This window comes from Nothoprocta perdicaria, unplaced genomic scaffold, assembly GCF_003342845.1.
Source record: "Nothoprocta perdicaria isolate Ctin4 unplaced genomic scaffold, notPer1 scaffold_103, whole genome shotgun sequence".
Classification (NCBI taxonomy): Eukaryota; Metazoa; Chordata; class Aves; order Tinamiformes; family Tinamidae; genus Nothoprocta; species Nothoprocta perdicaria.
The window spans coordinates 642,709-664,352 of NW_020454128.1; the positions used below are offsets into that span (position 1 = coordinate 642,709).

A 21,644-nucleotide genomic window follows, 5' to 3' on the forward strand; every position below is an offset into this window, starting at 1 on the left:
ACAAAAAAAGAAAAAAGAAATTATATTAAATAATTTCTGCCAATAAATAACATTTTCACCATTTTTTTTTCTCCTTTAAACAGAACTAAAAAAAAAAAACCCAAAAAAGAATAAAAATAAAAGTAAAAAGGAGGCAGTCTCCAGGCAACGGGCGCCGAGCCTGGAGCAAGGAGCCAGCGGAGCCCCCGGCTGCGGCCCCGGCCCGGCCCGCTGCCGGTCCCCTCCTTGTCACATGCACCTTGCTCTAACATGCAAAAAGCCGAGGCCGCGGCCGGCCGAGGCGCGACGCCCGCACTCCTTCCTTCCCCGCACGCTTGTCCCTCTTTTTTTATTTTCTCCTTTTTCCTGTTTTTTTTTTTGTTTTTTTTTTTCCCCCCCGCCAAATCCTGCATGTGGGGCTGCGGGATGGGGAAGGAAAGGGCTGGGATGGGGGGGCTCTCGGCGCGCATCGCTCCGGCGGCGCGGGAACGGGAAGGGGCGAGGGAAGAGCCAGCGCGGGAACATCCCGAGCCGAGGGCGGCGCTTCCCGGAGCCTCTTCCCGCTCCCGAGCCGGCCTGGGCCCCGACGACAAGCCCTGGCATGCAAGGGTGCGCTCGGCCCGCGGGGATGCGGAAGGGATGCCGGAAGAAACGGGGGGAAAACGGGAGAAATACTCACAGGCAACGGGAAGCGGCCCCCGGCCGCGAAGCTGGTTCCAAACAGCGGGCGCTTGTTTTGTTTGCAAAGCGGTGGGTGAAAAAAGGGGGGGAAAAAAAGGGGAAGGTGGAGGCAGGGACAGTGTCCCGCGGGAACCCCGTCTCTGGGATGGGGCCCTATGGAGCGGGCCTGGAGTGAAGGAATGGATGATGGGGAGTGGGGGAAGGATGCTGCCGAGCTGCTGCTTCCCTGGCGCCTGCGCGGAAGGAGCGGGATTTGCTTCCCAAGGCTCCGCTCCCTTGCGCGGCAGCTCCGGGCGACAGGGATGGAGCCCGAACATGGGGAAGGGAGCTGGGACCCAAGGGGGTCCTGTGCTGCCCTGTCCCGGGTGCTGTTGGAGGCTCCGCTCCGCACCAACCTGCCCCTTCCCGGCGGCCTTCCCAACACGGAGGCTCCTGAGCGGCCGCCAGACACCTGGGGGGGTGCAAGGAGGAAGACCCTGGGAGAAAGGCTCGTGCTGGGGGACCGGAGGCACCACCGCGGCCACGCACAGGGATCCACAACAGGAATCTCCCCGCTGCTTCCTCCAGCTCAATTCCCAAAGATGGGAGATCATTCCTGTGCTCTGAATCAGCAGGATTCCCGGGGGAGGCCTGCGGAGCGGCCAGCCCCACTCTGCCTTGGAAGTCTGAAGCTGTGGAAGGAGCTGCAGCCCGGGGGGGGAGAACGTGCCCCCCACCCGGAACCCTCATCCTGCAGGAAAAGCTGCTCCCGCGGGATAACACCCGGGAGAGCCGCGGTGCAGCCGCCGGGGTGCAACCTCGGAGTGGTGCCGGGTGCCTTCCCCAGAGCCGGGCGCTAACGGAGCGGGCGCCGAGAGGCTGAAGGAAACAACAGCAGAGTGTGGGGAGAAGACAACGGTGGGAGAGGAAGAACAACCAACCAACCCTAGTGGGGACGGCACGAGGTGCCCGGAGAGCCCGGCCCGGCTCCGGCCGGCACCCAAGTCGGGGCCCAGCGGCCTGCGACGGCTCTCGTTTCGTTTAGTCCCCCCCGAGCTCTGCCTCTCGCGGAGGGGAGGGCGGCTGTACAGCACAAGACTTCATATATGCACTAGCAGTTAGATTGGTATCTAAATTAAAAAAAAAGATGGACTTTTTATATATTGGACATAAATAAAAAAATTACAAAATGGTCACCTTTCTTACAGAATGGATGCAAACTGGATTATGAACGTGCCTCCAGGTGAAGTTGGTTTCTCCCCTGCCCCCACCCCACCCCCATAATAAATAAATAAAATTCATTAAGTTTTGGATCCTTTAGTGGTGCCGATGGGGCGCGGGGAGCATTACGGGGCTTTCTTGCCCGTGCCGTTCTTGTCCGCAGAGTTTGTGGCGGTTACCAAGTTCACGGGCCCGTCGGCGTGCATGGAATCCTTGCGGGGCGGCATGCGCTCGTTGATGCGGTCCAGCCCGCGCGCCTCCTCGAAGCTGCGGATCTTGTGCTGCGGCGAGAAGCCCCGGATGGCTGCGGGAAAAGCGGCGGCGAGAAGGGCGAGTTAGCGGCAGCCCGGGCGCCCGCGCGCAGCTCGGGGCGGCACGGAGCACCCGTCTGGGTAACGGAGCCAAGACGTGGCGGGTTTTTCCCTCACCAACTTACATGGAGCGGGGAGCAACGGCTGGGAGCCAGGCCGGCTCCCCAGCACCAGGAAAGCAGCAGTTACTTGCTCTGCTCCCTGGGTTTTTTCCCCTTTTAATACCATTTAGAAGGCCAGACAAGTGCTCCGTGCCCCCAGACACTGAAATCTCTCTTTCAGAGCTGAAAAACACGATGCTTTTAACAAAAGAAATAAATAAATAAAAAAAAAAAACAAAGCAGTGAAGACACCACCACAAGGCATTAACTTGGACACAAACCACACACTGCAACACCATGAGAAACAGCTAGTCCTGGGATCACAAGTGCAACCTTCATCTTGCATGACCAGGAGATGCCCAGGAAGCCTCACGAGCCTGGAAACCCCACCAAGGAGCCTGGATCTGTTTCACTACTACCAGGCTGGGTACAAAGTCCTCGCGGGAATGCTGCGGATCCAATGTTAGCTCTTACAGAGAACTTAAGGGGTTGCTCCGAGTCTTTGTACAAGGACTTGGCCTTGCTTCATCTACAAATGATGAACGTACGGTCCCGTTCATTGGGATTTAAGTGGTGCTACCCAGGAGAAAATAAAGGGACTTTATGAATCTGGGATTTCTATGGGATCTGCACAGAGACTCCAGCTTCTTTCTACAGGGACCGTGTCGGCCCGTCTGTGGGGAAGGCAAAACCGACGTGGGAGACACAAAGCCAGCGCCGCTGTGGACGGCTCTGCCCCGGCGCTGCCGCAGCCTTCGCGGGAGCGGGTCCCGGGTGGCCGAGGGCACCCATGTCCCACGGCAGGGCCTCGAGCAGGCGCGCGGGCCACCCCAGCACTGTCTGCTCCGGAGAAGGGGCAGCCCCAAAGCCAGGTCAGTGCAGGGCTGCACCCCAACGTGGGCACTAGGGCTCAAGCAGCCTCCGAGCAGCCCCCCCCGGGGGCTATTCCTTGTCCTTGCTTCCCACCCCTCCCGCCCGCTGCTGGTGATGCAAGAGGAGAGGTTTGCAGAGGGGCCAGGGAGGCTCTTGCAGCCGAGGGCGCGCGCGGAGGCGACGCGGGGCTCCCGCGGGATTCGGGCCCTACCTTCCCGGGCCTCTACCGCTTCTACTGTGGCTGTAAGACAGAAGAGCAGTGGCATGCAAAAACGGAGACAGAAAAAAAGAAAAACAGAGTGACAGTGAGTGATGTAACGTCATGGCTGCTCCCGCACAGCCCGCGGCCTCCCCACCCCGGTGAGCACTGGACCACGAGCGCCCGCAGGAGGGGAAGGTGCCGGGAGCAGCGCTGGAAGGGGGCTCGCACGGCGCTGGGGCCTGCCGAGCCCCGGCACTGCGGAGCCTCCCCACTTCGCGGCCGCTGCTCGTGCCACGTGGAGAAATCCAAACGGAGATGTGGGCCCCGTACATCCCCAGCGCTTCCACTGGGCCATAAAGCAGCGAATGCTTCCAAACGGCTCCAATTCCGCCCCTGCGAGTGTCACCAAGCGCCGGGGCAGCAGGGAGCTCCGCGGCCGCTCCGCGTCTCCCTCCAAACCCGCTGATATCTGTGGGTGGCACTTCCCCAGGGGAGGCCGGCACTGGGACACCCGCTTTCAGCCTCAAAACACTGCAGTTTCTGTACAACACAGAGGCCACGTGGTCCTCGAGAGGAGGAAGAGGAGGGTGGCGGAAGGCAAAGGCGGAGAGAAGCGCGAGGAGGGCACGAGGGGGCAGGCCTGGGTGCCGCGGATCCGCAGACACCCAGGAGAAGGGAGGGCAGCACGCGGGGCCTGGGAAGCAGCAGCCAGGGGCCGGCTTGTTTGTCCTGTCTGCAGGGGATGACTCTCGCCTTCCTCTGCCTCTCGCCTTCCTCTGCCTCGGGGAGCTGCCTCCTCGCTGCCCAGGCGGTGCCGAGGAATGCCTGGAGAGGGGCAGGCACGGGAGCACAGGGAAGCTCCCAGCACTGCTGCGCAAGGAGCCCGCGGCCTCGGGCCGAGCGGCAGCGCCAGCTTCCCGCTCGCGCGGAACGGCTGCTAGAAACGAAGGCAAAAATTCCTCCTCCTCCTCCTCCTCCTCCTCCGTGCACAGAGAAATCTGCCAGTTTGGGAGCGACACCGGAGCCTGCAGGAATGCGCAGCACCATTTCCGCGTTTCTCACTCCTCAACTATTTAATCAGGGCAAGGCAATCCCAGAACAAGCCCTCGGGAAATTACCCGGCGCCGATAGGAAGGGGACGCAGGCTGGGTGGGTGCCAGCGTTCAAAGGCTGGCGGCAGGAGAGGATTAAAACACCAGATGACAGGAGACCTTCTGGGGACACGTGTTAGCGGGACAGCTCCTGCCCTGACCACGGGCCAGTCGCGCTGCCCGGCGAGCTGGAGGCTCACACGGCTCCGGCCCGCTCGCGGAGCACTAGTAGGACAGACCCGTTGCTGCTGTGGGAGGGAGCAAAAGCCCCGCCAAAAAGCACAGGGAAGAAACCTCCCCAAACAGACCACAAACGTGGGGCCTACAGGAGCCGCAATGCAAAACATGCGGGCCCGGAAGAAGAATCTCGTGACTTCAGCTAAGTTTCCTCTGCTTGGGATTCACTACTTTATAGGGTACAATCAGAGGGATTTAGTTTAACTAAGGGCAAACAAAAGCAATTTTCTACTGCTACATGTGCATACACATCATCACACAGAGCTGAGCCTCCTCTGCTGCAAGCTTAGATGGGAAATAAGCATAAACATTATTGAGGAAGGGAATAAAGCAATATCCATGCTTTCTGTTGCTCCTTCTCTGCTCCTCCTCATATTCCCCTCCTGGAAGGCACAGGGAGGCATTTGGGATGCTCCCCACACCCTCCCCTAGGTTTTCCACCCTTTCCTACCTCTCCATCCTTCTCGCCCGCTTGCCCTGGTGCTCTGGAGCAGCCTCACGGGCCCCGAGCTTGAGGGGCGGGCATCAGAGAGCAAAGGGAGCAAGCAGAGAGGAGCATCGTCCGTACTCACCGGTCTGCAGGGTCTGCCTGCCCCCTGAGAGCACCCCCAGGGGCAGGGTGCCCGTGGGCGTCAGGCCTTTGAGGGTCAGCACACTCTCGCTCTCCTCCCTGCAAAAGAGAGGCCATCGGTTACGGGGACGTCGGGGCAAGATGCTCACACGGCTCCCTACAAGGTCTTCCCATGTGCTGGGCACCAGGAGGGTTCGGGATGCCTCAAATTCAGGCATACTTCATAATAAGCAAGCTTTACTTAACACAGTTCAGAGCTAGGGCAAATACACCCCAATCTGGAGAGGGGTCCGCTCTGGAGTAACTTTTATAGGAAGTTATCCAGCAGGACACTGCCTGCCTGGTGCTTTCATGGGCCTGGAAGGCAACTGAAAGCTGGGCACTGAATGCCAAGCTGCTTCCTTACCGAAGGACCGAGAAGACTCGTGCCATCTTCCCAATGGCTCTGATCTTATTCCTGATGATCTCCTTACGGACTGTTGTCCCACCTTGGGAGAGAAAAGAGAAAGACAGTGGCATGTGAAAGGTCCCCTGTCCCGCTTTCAAGGCAGAGGCAATGTCAGTATGAAGCACCTGTGTGACTCCAGGAAAGAAGTCCTGGCTTACAGAGTCACAGCTACACTCTTGAGAGAACAGTGCTGAGAGAATGACAGTCAGGATGGCAGTGAGAAGGGCAACACCAAGATGACACACGGCTTTAGAAGCCTAAGGAGAGTAGAACCACCAAAGGAAACAAGATCAGAGAGGTCTCGTTCGAAGCTCACCAGGTTGGATCACACTACACGGGATGTAACACAAATGACTCAGCCATGTAGACACAGTTTTGCAAGGCAGAACACTGACGAATCTGACTGCTGATGAGCACCGCAGAACACCAGGCTGCGCTCGCCGCGGGGCACTGTGGCACAAGCAGCAGCTTTGACATCCAACACGCGCGGTGAAGGGCTGGCGGGCGCCTCGCAACTCTGCTTCGCCCCCACGCAAACACACACAGGGAGTTCCGTGAGCTCCCCTTCCGCTACACACACCAAACGGGAAAGAAAAGCATGGAGGGGAACTGGAAACAAACCAAAGAAAGTAAAAGAAGGAACAAATACATCTCCTCTCAGCTGAGATTCTTCCAATGGCCCAACTACACATTAGAACAGGACAAGCCAAACCGGAGGTCTAACATGCACCGATGGCTCAGCCATGCACTAGGTGGCTGCATTCAGAAGTCAGATAGAAACGTGACCCCGTTTCTCAAGTTCCTGGAGGAACGCAGAAGGGTTAAAAACACACGGCGCTTATGTTAAAACTGAAAGGGGATGAAGAGGCTGCCCAACTAGTCAGCTATTCAAATCCACTCCGAGGAATCTGGTGGCACAGGCAGTGAAAATTAAGCTTGTAGCAAAGTCTAGCTGGGTACCTTTCTGATAGCTTGAAATGTAGTGATCTTCAGGGAGAGGAGACACCAAGAAACAAGTAGATGAAGACAGAGATAGAAGAAACAAATTTAATTTTCATGGGAGGGAGAAAGGAAAAAAAAACAAAACGAAATGCAATGGGAAAAGCGGGTTAAAGTCTCAACCTGTTGATCGCAGTGGCACCTTGTTATACCACAATGGTGTTCTGCTTCTGCACTGCATATATTTTACTCCAGTCTCTAAGAATTTGCAGCAGCTCGCCTGCTGTCCCCGTGATGCCCCCCGTGCCCTTGTGCTCCCATTCCCATTTTTAGCTGCACGTCCCACTTCTGCACCTCAGTTTCCATGAGGTGCCCACCTCCCTCTGAGAGCATGCTCGCTTGAAAAGCGAGGGGGTGGCCAAGGGGAAATCCAGGTCCCGAGTCAACCAAATCACAAGCAATTTCCCTGGTATTGAAGCTGCAGATCAGCGTGACAGTTCTACCTCCTTACACATAGCTTGAAGTTAGCACAAAGATATATTTTTTTAATATATTTTTCAGGACAATATGAGAAGCCAGCTAACCCAGGAGTTCAATGGGCAGATGTTGTAGCTTAGGCTCAACACTGCAGAGCAACAGAAGGGAAAAAAATAAAATGGGTAAATATTTTGGTGCAAATAATTTTGAGTAGGGAAGGGGAAAAACAACAACTTGGGAGCAGCCTCTGTGAGTAGCAGGAAATCATTCTCCAGAGCAACTGGCAAGAAGTGGCTGTTGCCATGAATACAGCTAAATTCCACTGTGACTGAGTAGCAAAGGGGAGGAAAAGGGAAATAAAAACCCCGCATATCCGACCCAGAACTACAGGAGAGTTAGCCAAACTAGAGATCCTGGCCGGGCACCCAGCTACAACGCAGATGCTGCTCACTGGAACTAGCACCAAACACCTTTCCCCAGCCTCCCCCCCACTGCTACCAGCTCAACCGTAAGAGCATTCGTTACCTTCCAAGGTCTCATCACCATCTGAAATCAACTCATCATCGGAGCATATGTTGAGGATGTTAACGAGCATTTCTGTGACTGCAAGAAGTACAGACAGGAAGATTAGAGAGGCCTGGTGCACACGCTTGGCGAACAGAGGGGTTTGGAGGACGAGCTGGCCGGGCAAGTGACTTCAAGGTCATTCACACTCTGGCACTGGAAACCCAAAGCTACTTTGGAGCTGCTGGTACCTCGCAGCAGTACCCAGAGCAGGCTGCAAACTTCACACCTTCTGCCAAGGAGGTGGATGCAGTCCAAGCACATCACAGCTGAAGCAGACGGGGAGTAGGACGCCAATGTTCCTGCAGAACAGCCTGGCCTCACTGAAGGTGCCACCCTCCTCAATCCAACCCTGCACAACGTGCCACCCTGCTCCCAAAAGGGCAAATCTGTAGGGAATTCAATCTTGGCTTCTGCAATGCCTAAGCCCTTTAGATTTTCAAGCCATCTTCAAAATATCCAACATAGGGTGGAACCTAAAACGCACCACCGTGAGATATAAGAAACATCTGCTGGAAAGGGATCTCCTTGAACCTGAACTGCTTCCCCGTGCTATCAGATATTAATAAATTATAACACAGCCTCTCAGCACCAGAGTTTAGGTCTGCAAACATTTAATAGCCTGTGGGACAGGTTTTTAGAATTGTGATGGACTGTTACCAGTCACTGGGCAACTTGAAAAAAACTCCAAATATCCCTTACCCTTTTCCCCTACGAAAGGCAGAGACCATGTGAAGACATCCATGAAGTTTGGAAGCCAGTAGGGATGAGGGGAACAGTTGAACTGCCTGATGTTCATGACGTTGTTTTCATATTTCAGTACAGCAGCTGGGAGGGAACAAGAAAAGACAACACAGGCCCGTAGGCGACGTCAACCTCAGGGAGTCCTACCTGCAATTTCATTAATCAACAGCGTCAAGTTTGTGCTCATGCAGGATCAAGCTACCAGCTCTCCAAAACTGGGAGGCTTAAGCAATATTTTTGTTGTTTATCCATTACATTGTTTCACAGAAGCTCATCATAACAACGAAGGGCAATGTAATAAAGCTATTAACATTTGTGCAAATCAGAAGTGGGGAATGCAAAGCCAAGATCGAAAGTGAAGGGAAAAACCATCTGAGGAAAATTTCCTGTAGCACACACTTAGTATTATGGGAAGAGGAAGGGGATGAAGTAAAGTTATAAAAAAAGCTTTAAGATTTAAAAAAAAAAAAAAAAAAAAAAAAAAAAAAGAGCAGCTTCTTCTCTTTTATGGCAGCATTCATCAGCAGTGCTCAGTTGTCATGTGGCTGGAAATGAAAGCATTATTCTAGCTTTATAACTTGACAGCTAATTGCAACAGTAATATATTAAGTCTTTGAGTCAGAGAAGCCAGTCACTTCCAGCTCCCCAGCTGCCATTAGTTTAGCATATAAAGCTGTTTTTCATTTCATGCATAAGAATGCAGCTAGAGCAGAGGCAGAGAGGGCAGGGCAATAGAGAAGGATTTCCTAAGAGCATGAACACAGTCCTGACACTCAAAACCCCAGCAGAGCTCTGGTTTTGCCAGCCTTACCCTTGTTGTTATAGACATCTAGGTAATTTGGTGCAGAGAAGATTGTGATTAATGACGGAAAGCCTGTTGTCTGGCTCTTCCTGTACATTCGGTACCTGAAAAGCAGGTTGAGTGTTAGCATGCTTGTCTTGGAGCATGGCCCCAGTGCAGGAGGAGCCTGCTCAGCGCTCAGACCCTGGCACTTACCCGGCGTCCTGGGCTTCATGAGCTCGGATCACAGATAACAAACTATTGTTCTGCAAAAATTCACAAACTGCAGGGTAACTGGAAAACAAAAATTCAACATACATCAGCATGCAGAAAGAAGAACAGCTAGCATCCATGGTCTTGGTTTCAGGAACAAGCCACTTGCTGCATCCATTTGTTCGGTTTGTGCCTAGCATCCCTGAACAAGGCCAGCATGTATTACATCACCCCAAAATTAATTGCAAGGCATTCTGTTAACCAGCCCCCGGTGCCGAATCCTCTCTGTCTGTCAGGCTACAAGCGGTCTGTCAGCAAAAGTGCTTCTCTTTTGGACCTGAAAGGATTATTTCCTAGAGCTGCTGGTGTAGTCCAGTGCCTGAAAACCTCTCAAAAGGCACTCTGCCAGTGACCAGGACTCTTGTTGCTGTCCAATATCAGCAACATAGCCAAAGAGAGCTCAATACCGAAGGAGAAGAAAACATGTGCATTTGTGCATTTGAGTCAACTGAAGACTACTGCACAGCCAGGTATGCTGCAAAGGTCCCCAAGCGATCAGCTCCCCACACATGTCAGCATAAGACAAGAGCTAGAGAGGTAGAGAAGACGAGAGCTCTGATCCACAGGAGCTCCCAGGAACACCGCTCACCTGTAGAAATAGGAGCAGCCTCGAACAGTGTTGTGGGTGAAATGCTCCAGTGTCTTCTCATTGCCATAATCCTCTGATGGATCAGACCACAGCAGGTCACACATTGGACCAAAGGCTGGAGGCTCCTTAAACCTGTCTAACTGAAAAAATGAATGCAAAATCAGGACGAGGCTGACGAAAGCTGCCATGACTTAGTAACACACTAGCTTACAGCCCATATTTTGGGGACAGGCTACTTTAAATGGGAAATTAAGAGCTGTGGCTATTTTCCCCAAGAAAGATTAATCCTCCGTGTCTCATGACAGAGGAGACTTCCCTCCTTCCTTCCCTCCCTCTTTGCTTCACTCTCCAAATCTTCAGAAGAGACCCACAGCGTGGGCATGCAGAACACGAGCCCCAACACGAAACTCCATTAATCAGGATAAGTGCCTCTCCTCTAAGCATTCACTCAGCTTGGCACACTCGGAGGTGGGGAATGCTATTAGGCAGTTGCCACTAGCAAGTTTACACTATTAATTGTAAACTACGCTCCTCCTCTTAATTACTGCAGGAAAAGCCAGGGCTTTATTGCATCTGCAGCCCAGGGCTGATAAAGTAGGAACACAAAGGAGCTGAATCCTGGTAGCAACTGCCCAAAAGCCTGAGGCATGAAGGGACCCCAGAGAGTACTTACTTTCCTAATGTCATCTAGACATGTGATTTCTGGAGACAGTCCTCCATGGACACACAGGAATTGCTGGTTTAGGAGGGCAGCAAGAGGAAGACAGTCGAACGTATCCATGCATGCATCATACACGCGCTCCGAATACTTGATTCGACCTGAAACCAAACACAAAGAAGGTGGCTTTCCCCAAAGCAGCTCCTGCAACAAGCAGGTTCCAAGAACAGCCGAGCAGCTTCTGAACATCCCTCTGCGTTCCCTGTCCACATGGATGGCAGGATTCCAGATCATTGCACCTCAAGAGCTTCCTCAGGTGGTTTTGCAGCACACCCCCTTCAGAGGGCAGCAATACCTTACCAGAGCCAGATCCTAAAGAAGCCCCTGCAACTACTGCAAAACACATCTTGGTTACAAGAAAAAGCACAGTGATGGGAAGCTCACTTTTCCACCACCTTTATTTCAGAGATGCTAAAAGGTTTTGTTTTACTGCATAGGAAAGGGAAGGTACTATCTTTTCTTTTCCAAGGAGGAAAATCAACTACCTCTGACTCCCTGGTTCAAATTGAGCCCAGCTCAACAGGAGCTCATCTACCACCATCTGATGGCTACAGTATCCAGCAGAGCTGGCTGATGTTTTTCAGCCAGCTGATGTTTTTCAAGGTTTTTCTGAGTAAACAGATGTCATTATCTCAACACTTATCACCTTTACCCTGTCCTGCAGCATTCAGAACTGAAGCGCTAAAGACTGGACTTGTGCCTTGCCAATTAATTATTGCTTGAGGTCAGGTCCTTGAGCAACTGTTGCCTAGTAGGGAACAGCACAGAGCTGGTGGATACCTTTTCTTTTATTGCTTTGGAGGAATATCTGTCATTCTCAGGGGAGACAGGTCATTCCTCAGCCTTACCTCAGCACTACTTAAAAAAAAAAAAATCTAAATGCTGTGTTAAGCTATCTTTAACTAATCTAAAATGATCTTAAAGGTAATGATTCTCCTTAGTGCAAACCCTGAGGAAGAAATCCTGTATTTGCTTCCAATTGTAATCGCTGATCCCAGCTGCACAATCTGGAGCTGCAAGCCATTTGGCAGGAATTACATGTTGCTGGGCCTGCAAGTTGGAGTCGGGGGCTAGGGGGCTGCCTGCAACTGGCTCCTCAGCAGGACGGGAAGGCGTGCGTGTGTCCCTGCCATCCGTGTCCATTCCTTGGCACCCGAAGGCCACATCCACACACGCTTGGTACTTCAGGGGACTTGACTTTTTGTATATTTATTCTAGCAGTAGCTGAAACAGCCTACGAGGAGCCAAGTGATGTGCGCAGGAGGGCAGGGAACAGGCTGGCACCGTTGCTGAGTGCTGGCCCATGTCACCCACAGCAGGCACAAAAACGAAGAGCCTCACCTGGCCGTGACAAAGTGGACACGGTTAAATTCCTATGGTCTGGATATACTTACATTCCTGCTTAAAGGTGAAGTATTCTGTGAGGTGCCTGCACTCATGGTTCCCTCGAAGGAGGAACAATGTTTTGGGATGATTTATCTTTAAACTCCATAAATACAGCACGCACTGCAAGAGAGAGGGAAGGAGAAGGCGGCATGTAATAAAAACCTTTTGCAGGGTACTAATCATCCATGGGCTTCACTAAGTGTTTCTGGGAAGATACCCAACGAGCTGATTTTCAAGAGGAGCCCTGAGAGCAGCCCAGCTCCATAACGGGCAGTCCATCTCATCCCGGCCAGCTCCCCCGGCGGGGGAAGCCACCCTGCGCCCTTCTCTATATTAGGCCCGAGCTGGAGAAGTGACAAATGAGGTGACACTCGGCTGCAAACGGACCCGGGGCTGCCTGGGGGCAGCTTCTCCTTCCAGCAGGAACCGAAGCACCAAGTGGCCCTTTTCAGAGCAGCAAAGCACAACCAGCTGCGCGAGGCGGACGTCCCGCTGCAGCGCGAACCAGGCGGCCGCAAGCACGACAGGCGTAGCCATCCTGCTAACCATTTGTCACGTGCATTAAACACCAGAAAACGAAACACTCTCCTCTTTACTGAGGTCTTCCCCCTCACTTCAGGCACGTGAAAGCTCTTCTGGCTTCTCCACGGGCTTTCTGCATCCCCTGTGTGAGCAGCAACACTTGTAAAATGCTCCTCTTTGATGAGGCCCAGACTAAAGCCAAATGGAAACCTGGAAACCGGCACTTCAGCAGGGCCCCCAAATCCTCTGGGCGGTTTCCCAAGGGGCTGCGGGAGAGGGGATGGCTGGAACACAGGAGCACCCCCCCACCCAGCACCCTGCGCTGCCCAGTAAATGGCTAAATGGGCTCGTATCCAGAATGGGAAAACGCTCCTGCTCTTCCCTTGGTTTGCAGCGTGGGAAGGGCAGCCTATAATGTCGAGGAGCTTTAAGACTGGGATTAAAGTTTCTAAGAAGAGCTTACCCCTTGGGCTGACACACCACACGACGGGCACGCTTCCACAGCGGCGCTGGGGAGCCCATCCAGGGTTTTACACTTAAAACCAGCGGCGAGCGGGCGCCTGCGGCTCCAGGAATCCGCAGCCGTGCCATGGAAATGGCCTGCGGGACCCCAACGAGCCCATCTCGGGCTACGCTCCAGCACGGACACCTTAGACCCCGGCATTTGAACACCGGGCCTCTCGGGTCAGCTTTACAGTAATCACTCCAGCTAAACAGAGGGAGCTGATGAATTCCAAGGAGTTTTAAAGCGCTCATTTCTATCTAGCTCGAATCCCACCTGCTCCCTCCAAAAAATCAAAAGGACTGCAAAGAATTATCAATTGAACAGCAACAGCATCAAGGTGCATTGCAGGGTCACTGAAGCTCTGGCTAGGGCTGGCAGAAGTAATGCTTTGTTATATCTATTAGCAGGAGGAATGCTCCCAACAAAAACATTTATAATTACGCTGTGATTTAAAGCTTTAGCCTGCTCTGCTGGCATCCCAAGGGCTATGTTTCCAGGCTATCATGAGAACGAGGGAATTAAAGTTGCTTGAAAGGAAAGAAAGGAGGTGCTGAGGAGCGGGGAAAGCCTCCAGCCCTGCTTTGACTGGCTCAAAGCAAGCGGGAATGCCAAATACAGAGGACAGTATGAGCATTTCCAAGCTGGTTTAGCATTAATGATGCGTAGAAGGCTCGCAGTGTGGAAAAGGCTCATTTCAAAAATGTATGAACAGCGTTTTAAAACGGAATAGAAGTGGAGAGAGGCACCCAGCGGCACAAATCCTCCTAGAAAGGCTGGAGTTCCACCTGAGTCGGCACTATCTCACAGGCAACTACAAAATTTGGGGGCTGCCCAACAGAAAGGTAGAGGGGGTGAACACCAAAGAACATTCAAGAGCCCTTGCTAGCTCTGGAACAAGCAGTGAAGCAGATTTCCACATTCACATGCATCAGATGTTTCCTGGTGTTTTGCACAGATCCTTTTCCCGGCTTTTCAAGGCACCGTGCCCGGGAATTGATTCCTGGATGTTTACAACAGCCTAATAGCAACTTGAGGCAACTAGGGATTACTAGGCTGGAATACTCCGCTTCTCTGGGCGCTCCGGCAGCCCGATGCCCGAGCAGCGGCCGGTTGGAGGCCGCGCTGCCGAGCGGGAATCTCGGTACATCGCCATGGGAGAGCTGCCACGGGAATTGCGACCTGGGAGCCGCTGCAAGCAGCTGTGCTGCAAACTCATGGGCAGTTTGTAAAAGGCTGTGGGCATGAGGAGGTTAGAAACACAGAAGAACCCACACGCAGGAATTCCTGCAGCCCGGATATCTCCCTTCCAGGTATCCTTTGGCTGGATGTGCTGGAATGCTGCAACGGGACACAGCAGAGGAATACTGCTGCAGGAAAGCAGGACGGAGGCCTCTTCCCGCAGAATCCGCTCACCGTCCTAAACATCCTACCACTTTTATACTCAATAAAACAATCCCACTGGCTGCGTGCCGGCGGTTCCTGGCCTCGCCGCTCAGCACGAGGGGCGACCACAAGCTCAACAAACACAGGAATGCTTTGGGGGAACAGCTTTTCCAGGAGAGGATCCGCTTGGGAAGCTGGCGTGCTCTCCCTTTAGGCAGCAGCAGTCCCAGCTTTTACACAGTTGCTTCCCTTCCTTCCTCCACCTTTTTCCTTTTTTTTTTTTTCCCCAAAACGCTCCTCATGGCCTCATTACATGTGCTGTGAATGAATGCTTTTAAATGAGAATTTCCCTAAGCCAGAGGCCCAGAAATAATTTGCTGAAGGTATCCAACTGAGCTGATGAACGGAGGCTCGGGGGCTTTTTAAAGGTCCTGTCTGAACCATCAACTGCTGTTTTTACCTTGACAACCACATAATCTCAGCAACAGGGAAAACTTAGAGGGGCTCTGTAGGCTGCTAACAAACAACCCAGTTTGCCTCAACACCTCCTGGGCCCCCAGTTTCGCATCTTGTTTCCCGGTTGCCTGCACCAGGACGCAATTATACAATTACCTCCATTTTCATTCACTTAAAAGGTCATGATTCTCAACAACATCCCCACCCAGCCTCGGGATGCCTGGGCCTGTGAGTCATGATCCTGGTGCTGCTGCTCTTCACCTTTCCTGCAGCTAAAGCAGGGCCAACGCGGAGGCCCTTCCACCTCCCAGAGCTCCGGGGTAGAGCGCTCCGAGCTGCAAGGCTAAGTCGTTCCAACAGCAGCCTCTGCATGCAGGAGGGCGGGTGCCGCAGCTGCCAGGAGGCTCTGCATTTCATAAGCCAGAAGGCTTGCAAAAAATGCAGGCACAAACCAGGTGCTTTTTCTTCTTTATAGCTACGGTGCAAAAGCTGCTGCCGTTTCGCCGCAGGAGGAGCGGGAGCCTCTCCAAGGCACCAGCTGCGCGGCGCCCGGAAGGCGAGACCCGTGGTGGGGAGAAGGGGGAACGGAGCCTTCGAGACCCCGCTCGATCAGCGGCACCTGCATCGGCCCCCACATGTGCAGATCGAGGTGCACCCCAATTCGTGAGAGGTCAGTGCTAGTTTTGGGGTGCGCTTGGTGGCTTGTCCCTCCGTACTGCAGATCGGGGGGAAGGGGAAAGAGAAGGGTCAAGAAAAGCAGGAAAATCTTCATGCCAAGAGCCTGGAAAACTCAGCTATGCAGCCCCAAAACGGTGGCTGCTCTGCACAGGCCTCGGCCAAACCCTCACAATGAAGCACTTCTGGCTCCCTCCAGCTTTTCCAGCCTTCCTCCTGAGGAGGAGGGACAGAGATCCAAACAAAACTCCTCCTCCCGTCCACTCTGTCCCCCCAGACAGAGTCATCCAGCACTGGGGATATTGTGCACTGCTGTCCCAAGGTGCAGAGGTCACAGTGCTGATCCCAAACACAGGCACCAGCCGCACAGTCCCCAGCGGGGAGGAGCACAGGATGGGAAGAGCACATGGCAGCCCGAGACCTGCAAAACTCCTGTACAGACCATGCGGTCGATAACCTCACTCAAAAATGTTTCAGTTAACTCCCTCCTCAGAAAATCCTTCCCATCTGCAACAGAACTGCACCCAGCAATGCGGCTACGAGCTGAAGCACATGCCTCCGCCATGAGAATGATGTCCCAACACTCACTCTGGCACATCCCGGTCCCACCAGCACTGCTTTTGCCACCTTTGTAAGGCCCGTTTCTCACGTGTCCCCTGTCATGCTGCCTCCCCCAGGACACCTCTCAGGACACGACCCAGCGCTGCCAGCCCGCGGGCTCTGCAGCTTTGCTAAGAGCCCTTCCTGCTTTGGCACTCGTGGATCCTCATGGAGCCACAAGCAGCCAGGGCTTCCCATCATTGCTGTGCCCTTTCAGACCTGTTGCCTACAGAGCTGCAAGACCCCAAGGGTGCGGGGCACTGCCCAGGCGCCCGCGACACGGCAGCGGGACCGTCACAAGGCGGATGGGCTCAGGGGCCCAGCAGACCTTGGCATGAAGCTTGAGGGTCCCAGCTGGTTTCTCCCCGCGGCACAAGGTTGATGCTTTTGGGGGCAGTAGGGAAGCAGTGACTCAGCAGCACAGCAGGCGCTTGGCACTGCTAAACTGAACCCTGCAAGTTTTAAACATTGCCTTGCAGGATCCTGTTCATGCCCTTAATCCTTAAGGTTGGAAGGACCTCTCGAGGTCATCTAGGCCAACCCTGTTGCACACGCAGGGTCATCTAGACCATGTGGAAGAGGCTGCACCCAAGTGGGTTCTGAAGATCTCCAGAGAAGGAGACTCCACAACCTCTCTGGGCGGCCCGTTCCAGGCTCTGGCACCTTCACTGTCAAGAAATTTTCCCTTAAGTTCCTGTGGAACTTTTGGTGCTTCAGCCTGTGGCCGTTTCCTCTTGTCCTACCGGTGGCCACTACTGCAAAGAGGCCGCCCCCTCCTCCTCGCTGCCTCTCTTGAGGTATTTATGGGCACTGCTCAGGTCCCCCCACAGCCTTCCAGGCTGAACAGACCCAGCTCTCCCAGCCTTGTAGACCACCTGCAACCTACAATCAACCCTCCCTCTTGTTCCACGGACAGGCAGCCACAAAGGATATTAAAAACAGAATTTGGAAGTCAGAGTTCAGACATTAACCCCTCTGCTGCTCTGTCACCCAATTCTCCACCAAGAGGAATGTCACATTTGAGCCACACTTCCACCACAGCTGTGCTGCAAGTTACCTGCAATGGGATTTTCATCATATGCAAAAGGATACAAAACAATAAAATTAGCACCAAGAGCTCTGTATTGGCTGATTTCTTTCAGCCTTGCTAGTACTAACACCACCAGGCTCCGTTTTACTTGTCACCTCTATACTGAAGTAGCCTCTGTCCACGTAGTCTCCCAGGAAGAGGTAGCGGGTGTTATTGGGTGAGCCTCCAACTTCAAATAACTTCATCAGGTCAAAAAACTGCCCGTGAATGTCACCGCACACTAGGGGAGGAAGAACAGCACAAAAGAGGGTCAGAATCACACGCTAAGAAAAGAAAGGTCATGACAGCAACAGGGAGCACCGCATGGCTTCGCTCTGACCTAAGCCACCCCACTTTATATCTAGCTTCTGGAAAGATGTGCTCCATCTACACCAGCAAAATCCTCTCTTCTGAGAGTTAATATAAACCCCTCAGTGTCTGAGCAGCAGTGCAAGGAAGAGAGCAGAGAACCTGCAGCTTGGAGCAGCTTGTTTCCTATCTGCGGCTCGCTTAGGAAGCGCTCTGACCTGTGATGGGAGCCTCCACTTCGATCATCGTCTTCTCGTGCCGGAGAATGGCAGCCCCGTCGTTGATTATCTTGAGCGCCGCATCTTCCTCCAGGCGCCCTTCCTTCACCAAGTGGCTCTTGAGGACGTCGAGCCGAGGCTTCCCGTCCTCAAACACCTCCTTCAGAGTGAGCCGCTGCGTGGGCGGAAAGGGGACAGCTGGAAATGGAAGTGGAGAAGTTAGCAGCACGGCTCTTCCGGGGGGAAAGAGCTACAGTCGTTTTAGCAAGAGACGTTCGTTCCAAGCTTAAGGACGAGCACGCGTTCGGAAAGCCGCTCGCGCTAAAATTAGGCTCTCAAATACCCCAAGCAAAGCTCTGCTGTCAGAGCGACCGGCGCTACAGCCCTCAGCATGGCTGGGAAGCCGCCTAAATGCCATATGCAGCCCCAGAAACCGCAGGCAATGGAGCCCTCTCTGGAGCTGGGAGCTCAGGCCGCCGCAGCGCTGCGTTGGGCAGGGCTGCACGCAGCGAGTGCGGACCACTTGGGTGACTCATGTGCCCTCCCCTAGGCCAGGCTGGTTGAAAACACAGAAAATAATAAAAAACGAGGTGACCACGCAGCTCTTGCATCATAGTGACAGACTAGGCAATGGCTTCATTCTCAATAAATGGCAGGAAGGAGGCCGGGATGTTTGGGAAACAAAGGAAAAGGGGAAGTAAAACCCCACCAAGCAGACGTAAGGGCAGCGCTTTGCATCTCAACAGCACGGACACAGGCCCAGGGACCATCCCGGGGCCACACCAAAACGCAAAGGCTCCACAAACTGGAGCTTTCTGTGGGTTTTAACCACCCCGACGCCAGGTTGCTGCTTCCCGCGCATCGGCACCATCGTGGAAAGCCGGCTTGGCACTGAAGTACGCTCCGGCCAGAGGAGAACGATGGCCCTGACGTGCCAAGGAGGCTGCCGCGCTCGCCAGCCATCCTCGGGCCAAAGCCTGGCGAACCGAACGGGTAGCAACCGCGCTGGGCACCTAGAACAGCGACCAAGAGCACCAGCCACCTATTACAGCCACTGCCAGCAAGGCCAGGAGCTCTTTTACATGCAAATGCAGGAGCTATTTGGTCTGGAAGCTCAGGGGGCAGAGAGCAAAGCAGAAAGGCAGCACAAGAGACTCGCTGCAGCTTCAACATCCATTTTCCAACAACCCGAAATGTAGGACAGAGGAGAACAAGTGCAGATACAATGAAAGGGGGCCTCAATGCTGCCTCTAACGCGGCCCTCTCATCTGCCGCTTTGAACGCTTGGCTCTGCTGCCTGGGCACTTGCAAAGGGCCCTGAACGGTCCAGGCCACACGCGGGGCTTTCCCCAAGGAGCCTCCAATTAAAGAGGTTTAAGGCAGACCCCTGCACATACCCATGCCAGCCTGGCACGGTACTTTTTGCTGCACATATTGCTCATCTCTACCGCCTAAGAAAAGAGGGTGACCTCTTTGGCGATTGATGAGAAATTCTGCATTTTGCAGCATTTAGTTCTTTGTGCTCCGCAGTGCCTGGATTTCTACACGGACAGCATCACTGGCACTGTAGATGTGGGCAGAAGGAAGCTGTTGGTCTCGCATAGGAAGAGGCTGGGATGAAGAGATGGAAGTTGAAGAGATGTCACTGCCAACACGCACAGAGGGCTGCTGAATTTGCAGGTCCTTGTGCAGAGCAGCCGGTTGTCCTAGCGCCTGTGTCCGACTCCAAAGGAAGCCTGGGAGCACTTGAAGGTCAAAGGATTTGCAAGGGAGACAAGACGACTCCAAAGAGGTAGGAATTCTCAACACAATCTGCCACGTTATCACACATCCAGACCTTCAAGAATGGCCACTAATTCCAGAGCCAACCAGAACTAGCAGTGGTAGCTAAGTAAAAAACTCGCAGAAGTTTTGATAGAAACTTTCATGAAAACAGCACAAAAATCACCAGAGCAGCAGTGCCCATCACGCAATTCACAAGAGATGCAGGGAAAGCTCCTGGCAGGGGCTGCTTTGCCTTTTCTTGGTAGCCCTAAGCGAGCAGAGTTATGCAAGATAAAATATGAGGATATGCCGGCGCGAGCAGCCAAGAACTTTTATGTAAGTTCTCACTGCTGGCTTTGCACAACTCAACTCCCACGAGGAGCCGGGCACGACAAGGAATCAGCTCGAGCCAAATCCCAGAGCGTGGCTGCAAGCTTTGGAGAAAGCAATCTGGAAAGTAGGACCAGGATGGTTTGGGGAACGTACGGACACACGGAGACCCCCGAGGAGACCGGGGATTGCTCCACGTTGGTCCTTTGCCGCTTGATCCGCTTCCCCTCTCGTGTTGTGCAGGCAAAGCCCCAGCCACCGCCAGCCCCTTCCTGCACGCAGCGAGGCGGACGAGTACTTAAGTCATTAGCGTTGTCAAAGCAAGTAATCCCGTTAGCCGGTGTGACTCGTAGCAAGGCCTTCAGCGACGCAGCGCAGTTATCTGACACACTGGCATCCTCGGTAGCAAGGGGAACCTTCCCATCCTAAGGCTGTTGAAGTGACCCATGCTGTAGGAAGGTGCAGGGCACAAGCCCCTGGCCTGGCTTTGCAGGGCGCAGGGACACGGTGCTCAGAGCGGAGGCTGGGGCCGTCAGATCGACCGCTGGCCTGGGGGCTGAAGCCTTGCACCTTGAGCAAGGGGAGAGCCAAGGGTCCTGCTCCTTCAATGCTCCCACCTGCAGGACTCTTCTCCGTGCTGGCCGGGGACGGGACAAGGGCAATGGGTGCAAGTTGAACCCCAGGCAGCCCCATCTCCGTGCGAGGAGGAATTTCTTCCCCGTGAGGGTGCCCGAGCCCTGGCACAGGCTGCCCAGGGAGGCTCCTGCTCCGGAGATCTTCCCAACGCGCCTGGATGCGCCTGGGTGCCCCCTGCTCTGGGTGTCCTGGAGCAGCGGGTTGGACTGGATGATCTCCGGAGGCCCCTTCCAACCTTAACGACTCTGAGGACGGGGAAACACGTCCTCATCTCGCCAGCCCTTGGTGCCAGAGCACCAGAGCGATGCTCGCAGCCAGCTCCTTCCTTGCAGGAAAACCAAGGATGAGGCGTCCACACCACCCAGTTTCTTCTGGACGCTTCTTGCCGTGATCTTCACGCCGCCCTTCCCTTGCTTACACGGCACGCGGCGCCCAGGCTGACTTGTATAGCAAAACCTCAAGGTCTGGGGCTTGTGATTCCGCAAGGGCATCAGCCCACGGCCGAGGAATCACTGGGAAAACGCTGCAATTCCCACCCTGCCAAGAGGATGGACACCGGGCCCCAAGCTCTGTGCAAGGGAACACAAGCACGAATGAACTTGGAGGTGTAAAATGGATTAAAAGGTTGGCTGTGTTACAAGGAGCACAGCAAAAGGACAGGAGTGTCTTTGCTGGTCTACAGCACAAGAGTAACAAATAAAAAAAAGAAAAATTGCCAATCCAGGGCCACAGGGATATTTCTGACAACTAAAAAGGGGGCTATGGATAGGGAGAGACTGGAGAATTTGGCAAACAGCTGCTCTTCTATCAGGAACTCTGCAAAACCACAGAGCTGAGTCCCCCAGCAAAGGAGCTCCACGCGGCAGCCGCGTCCCTGCTCATCACAGCCCTTCTCCCACGGCTGCCCCCCAGCAACTGCCGGCACAACCACAGCCCGGCCGGGGGCTTAAACCACAGCCCGGCCGGGGGCTTAAACCACAGCCCGGCCGGGGGCTTAAACCACAGCCCGGCC

The 21,644-nt window shown here is 54.0% G+C and overlaps 1 protein-coding gene across 1 annotated transcript; it reads right to left on the reverse strand.

Annotated features, from left to right (window-relative positions):
- Positions 1-565: 565 nt before the first annotated feature.
- PPP3CC (protein phosphatase 3 catalytic subunit gamma) lies at positions 566-18,123 on the reverse strand. Its single transcript, XM_026042995.1, has 13 exons — positions 17,903-18,123; positions 17,492-17,616; positions 12,174-12,285; positions 10,735-10,880; positions 10,062-10,201; positions 9,416-9,493; positions 9,230-9,324; positions 8,377-8,502; positions 7,636-7,713; positions 5,653-5,734; positions 5,248-5,345; positions 3,357-3,386; positions 566-2,164 (listed from the first exon to the last, which is right to left on the reverse strand). Exons 1-13 carry the CDS (start codon positions 17,928-17,930, stop codon positions 1,986-1,988), a joined length of 1,317 nt encoding a protein of 438 aa, XP_025898780.1. The 5' UTR covers positions 17,931-18,123; the 3' UTR covers positions 566-1,985.
- Between the last annotated feature and the right edge of the window lie 3,521 nt (positions 18,124-21,644).

Bases quoted from the DNA above. Each gene is read 5' to 3' on its own strand.
- PPP3CC (XM_026042995.1), bottom strand. From the start codon at position 17,930: ATGATCGAAGTGGAGGCTCCCATCACAG. The intron at 17,617-17,902 runs GTCAGAGCGCTT...TTCCTCCCCTAG, and splicing joins AGTGGAGGCTCCCATCACAG to TGTGCGGTGACATTCACGGG. The intron at 10,202-10,734 runs GTAAGTACTCTC...TCATTTTTTCAG, and splicing joins GTCTAGATGACATTAGGAAA to TTAGACAGGTTTAAGGAGCC.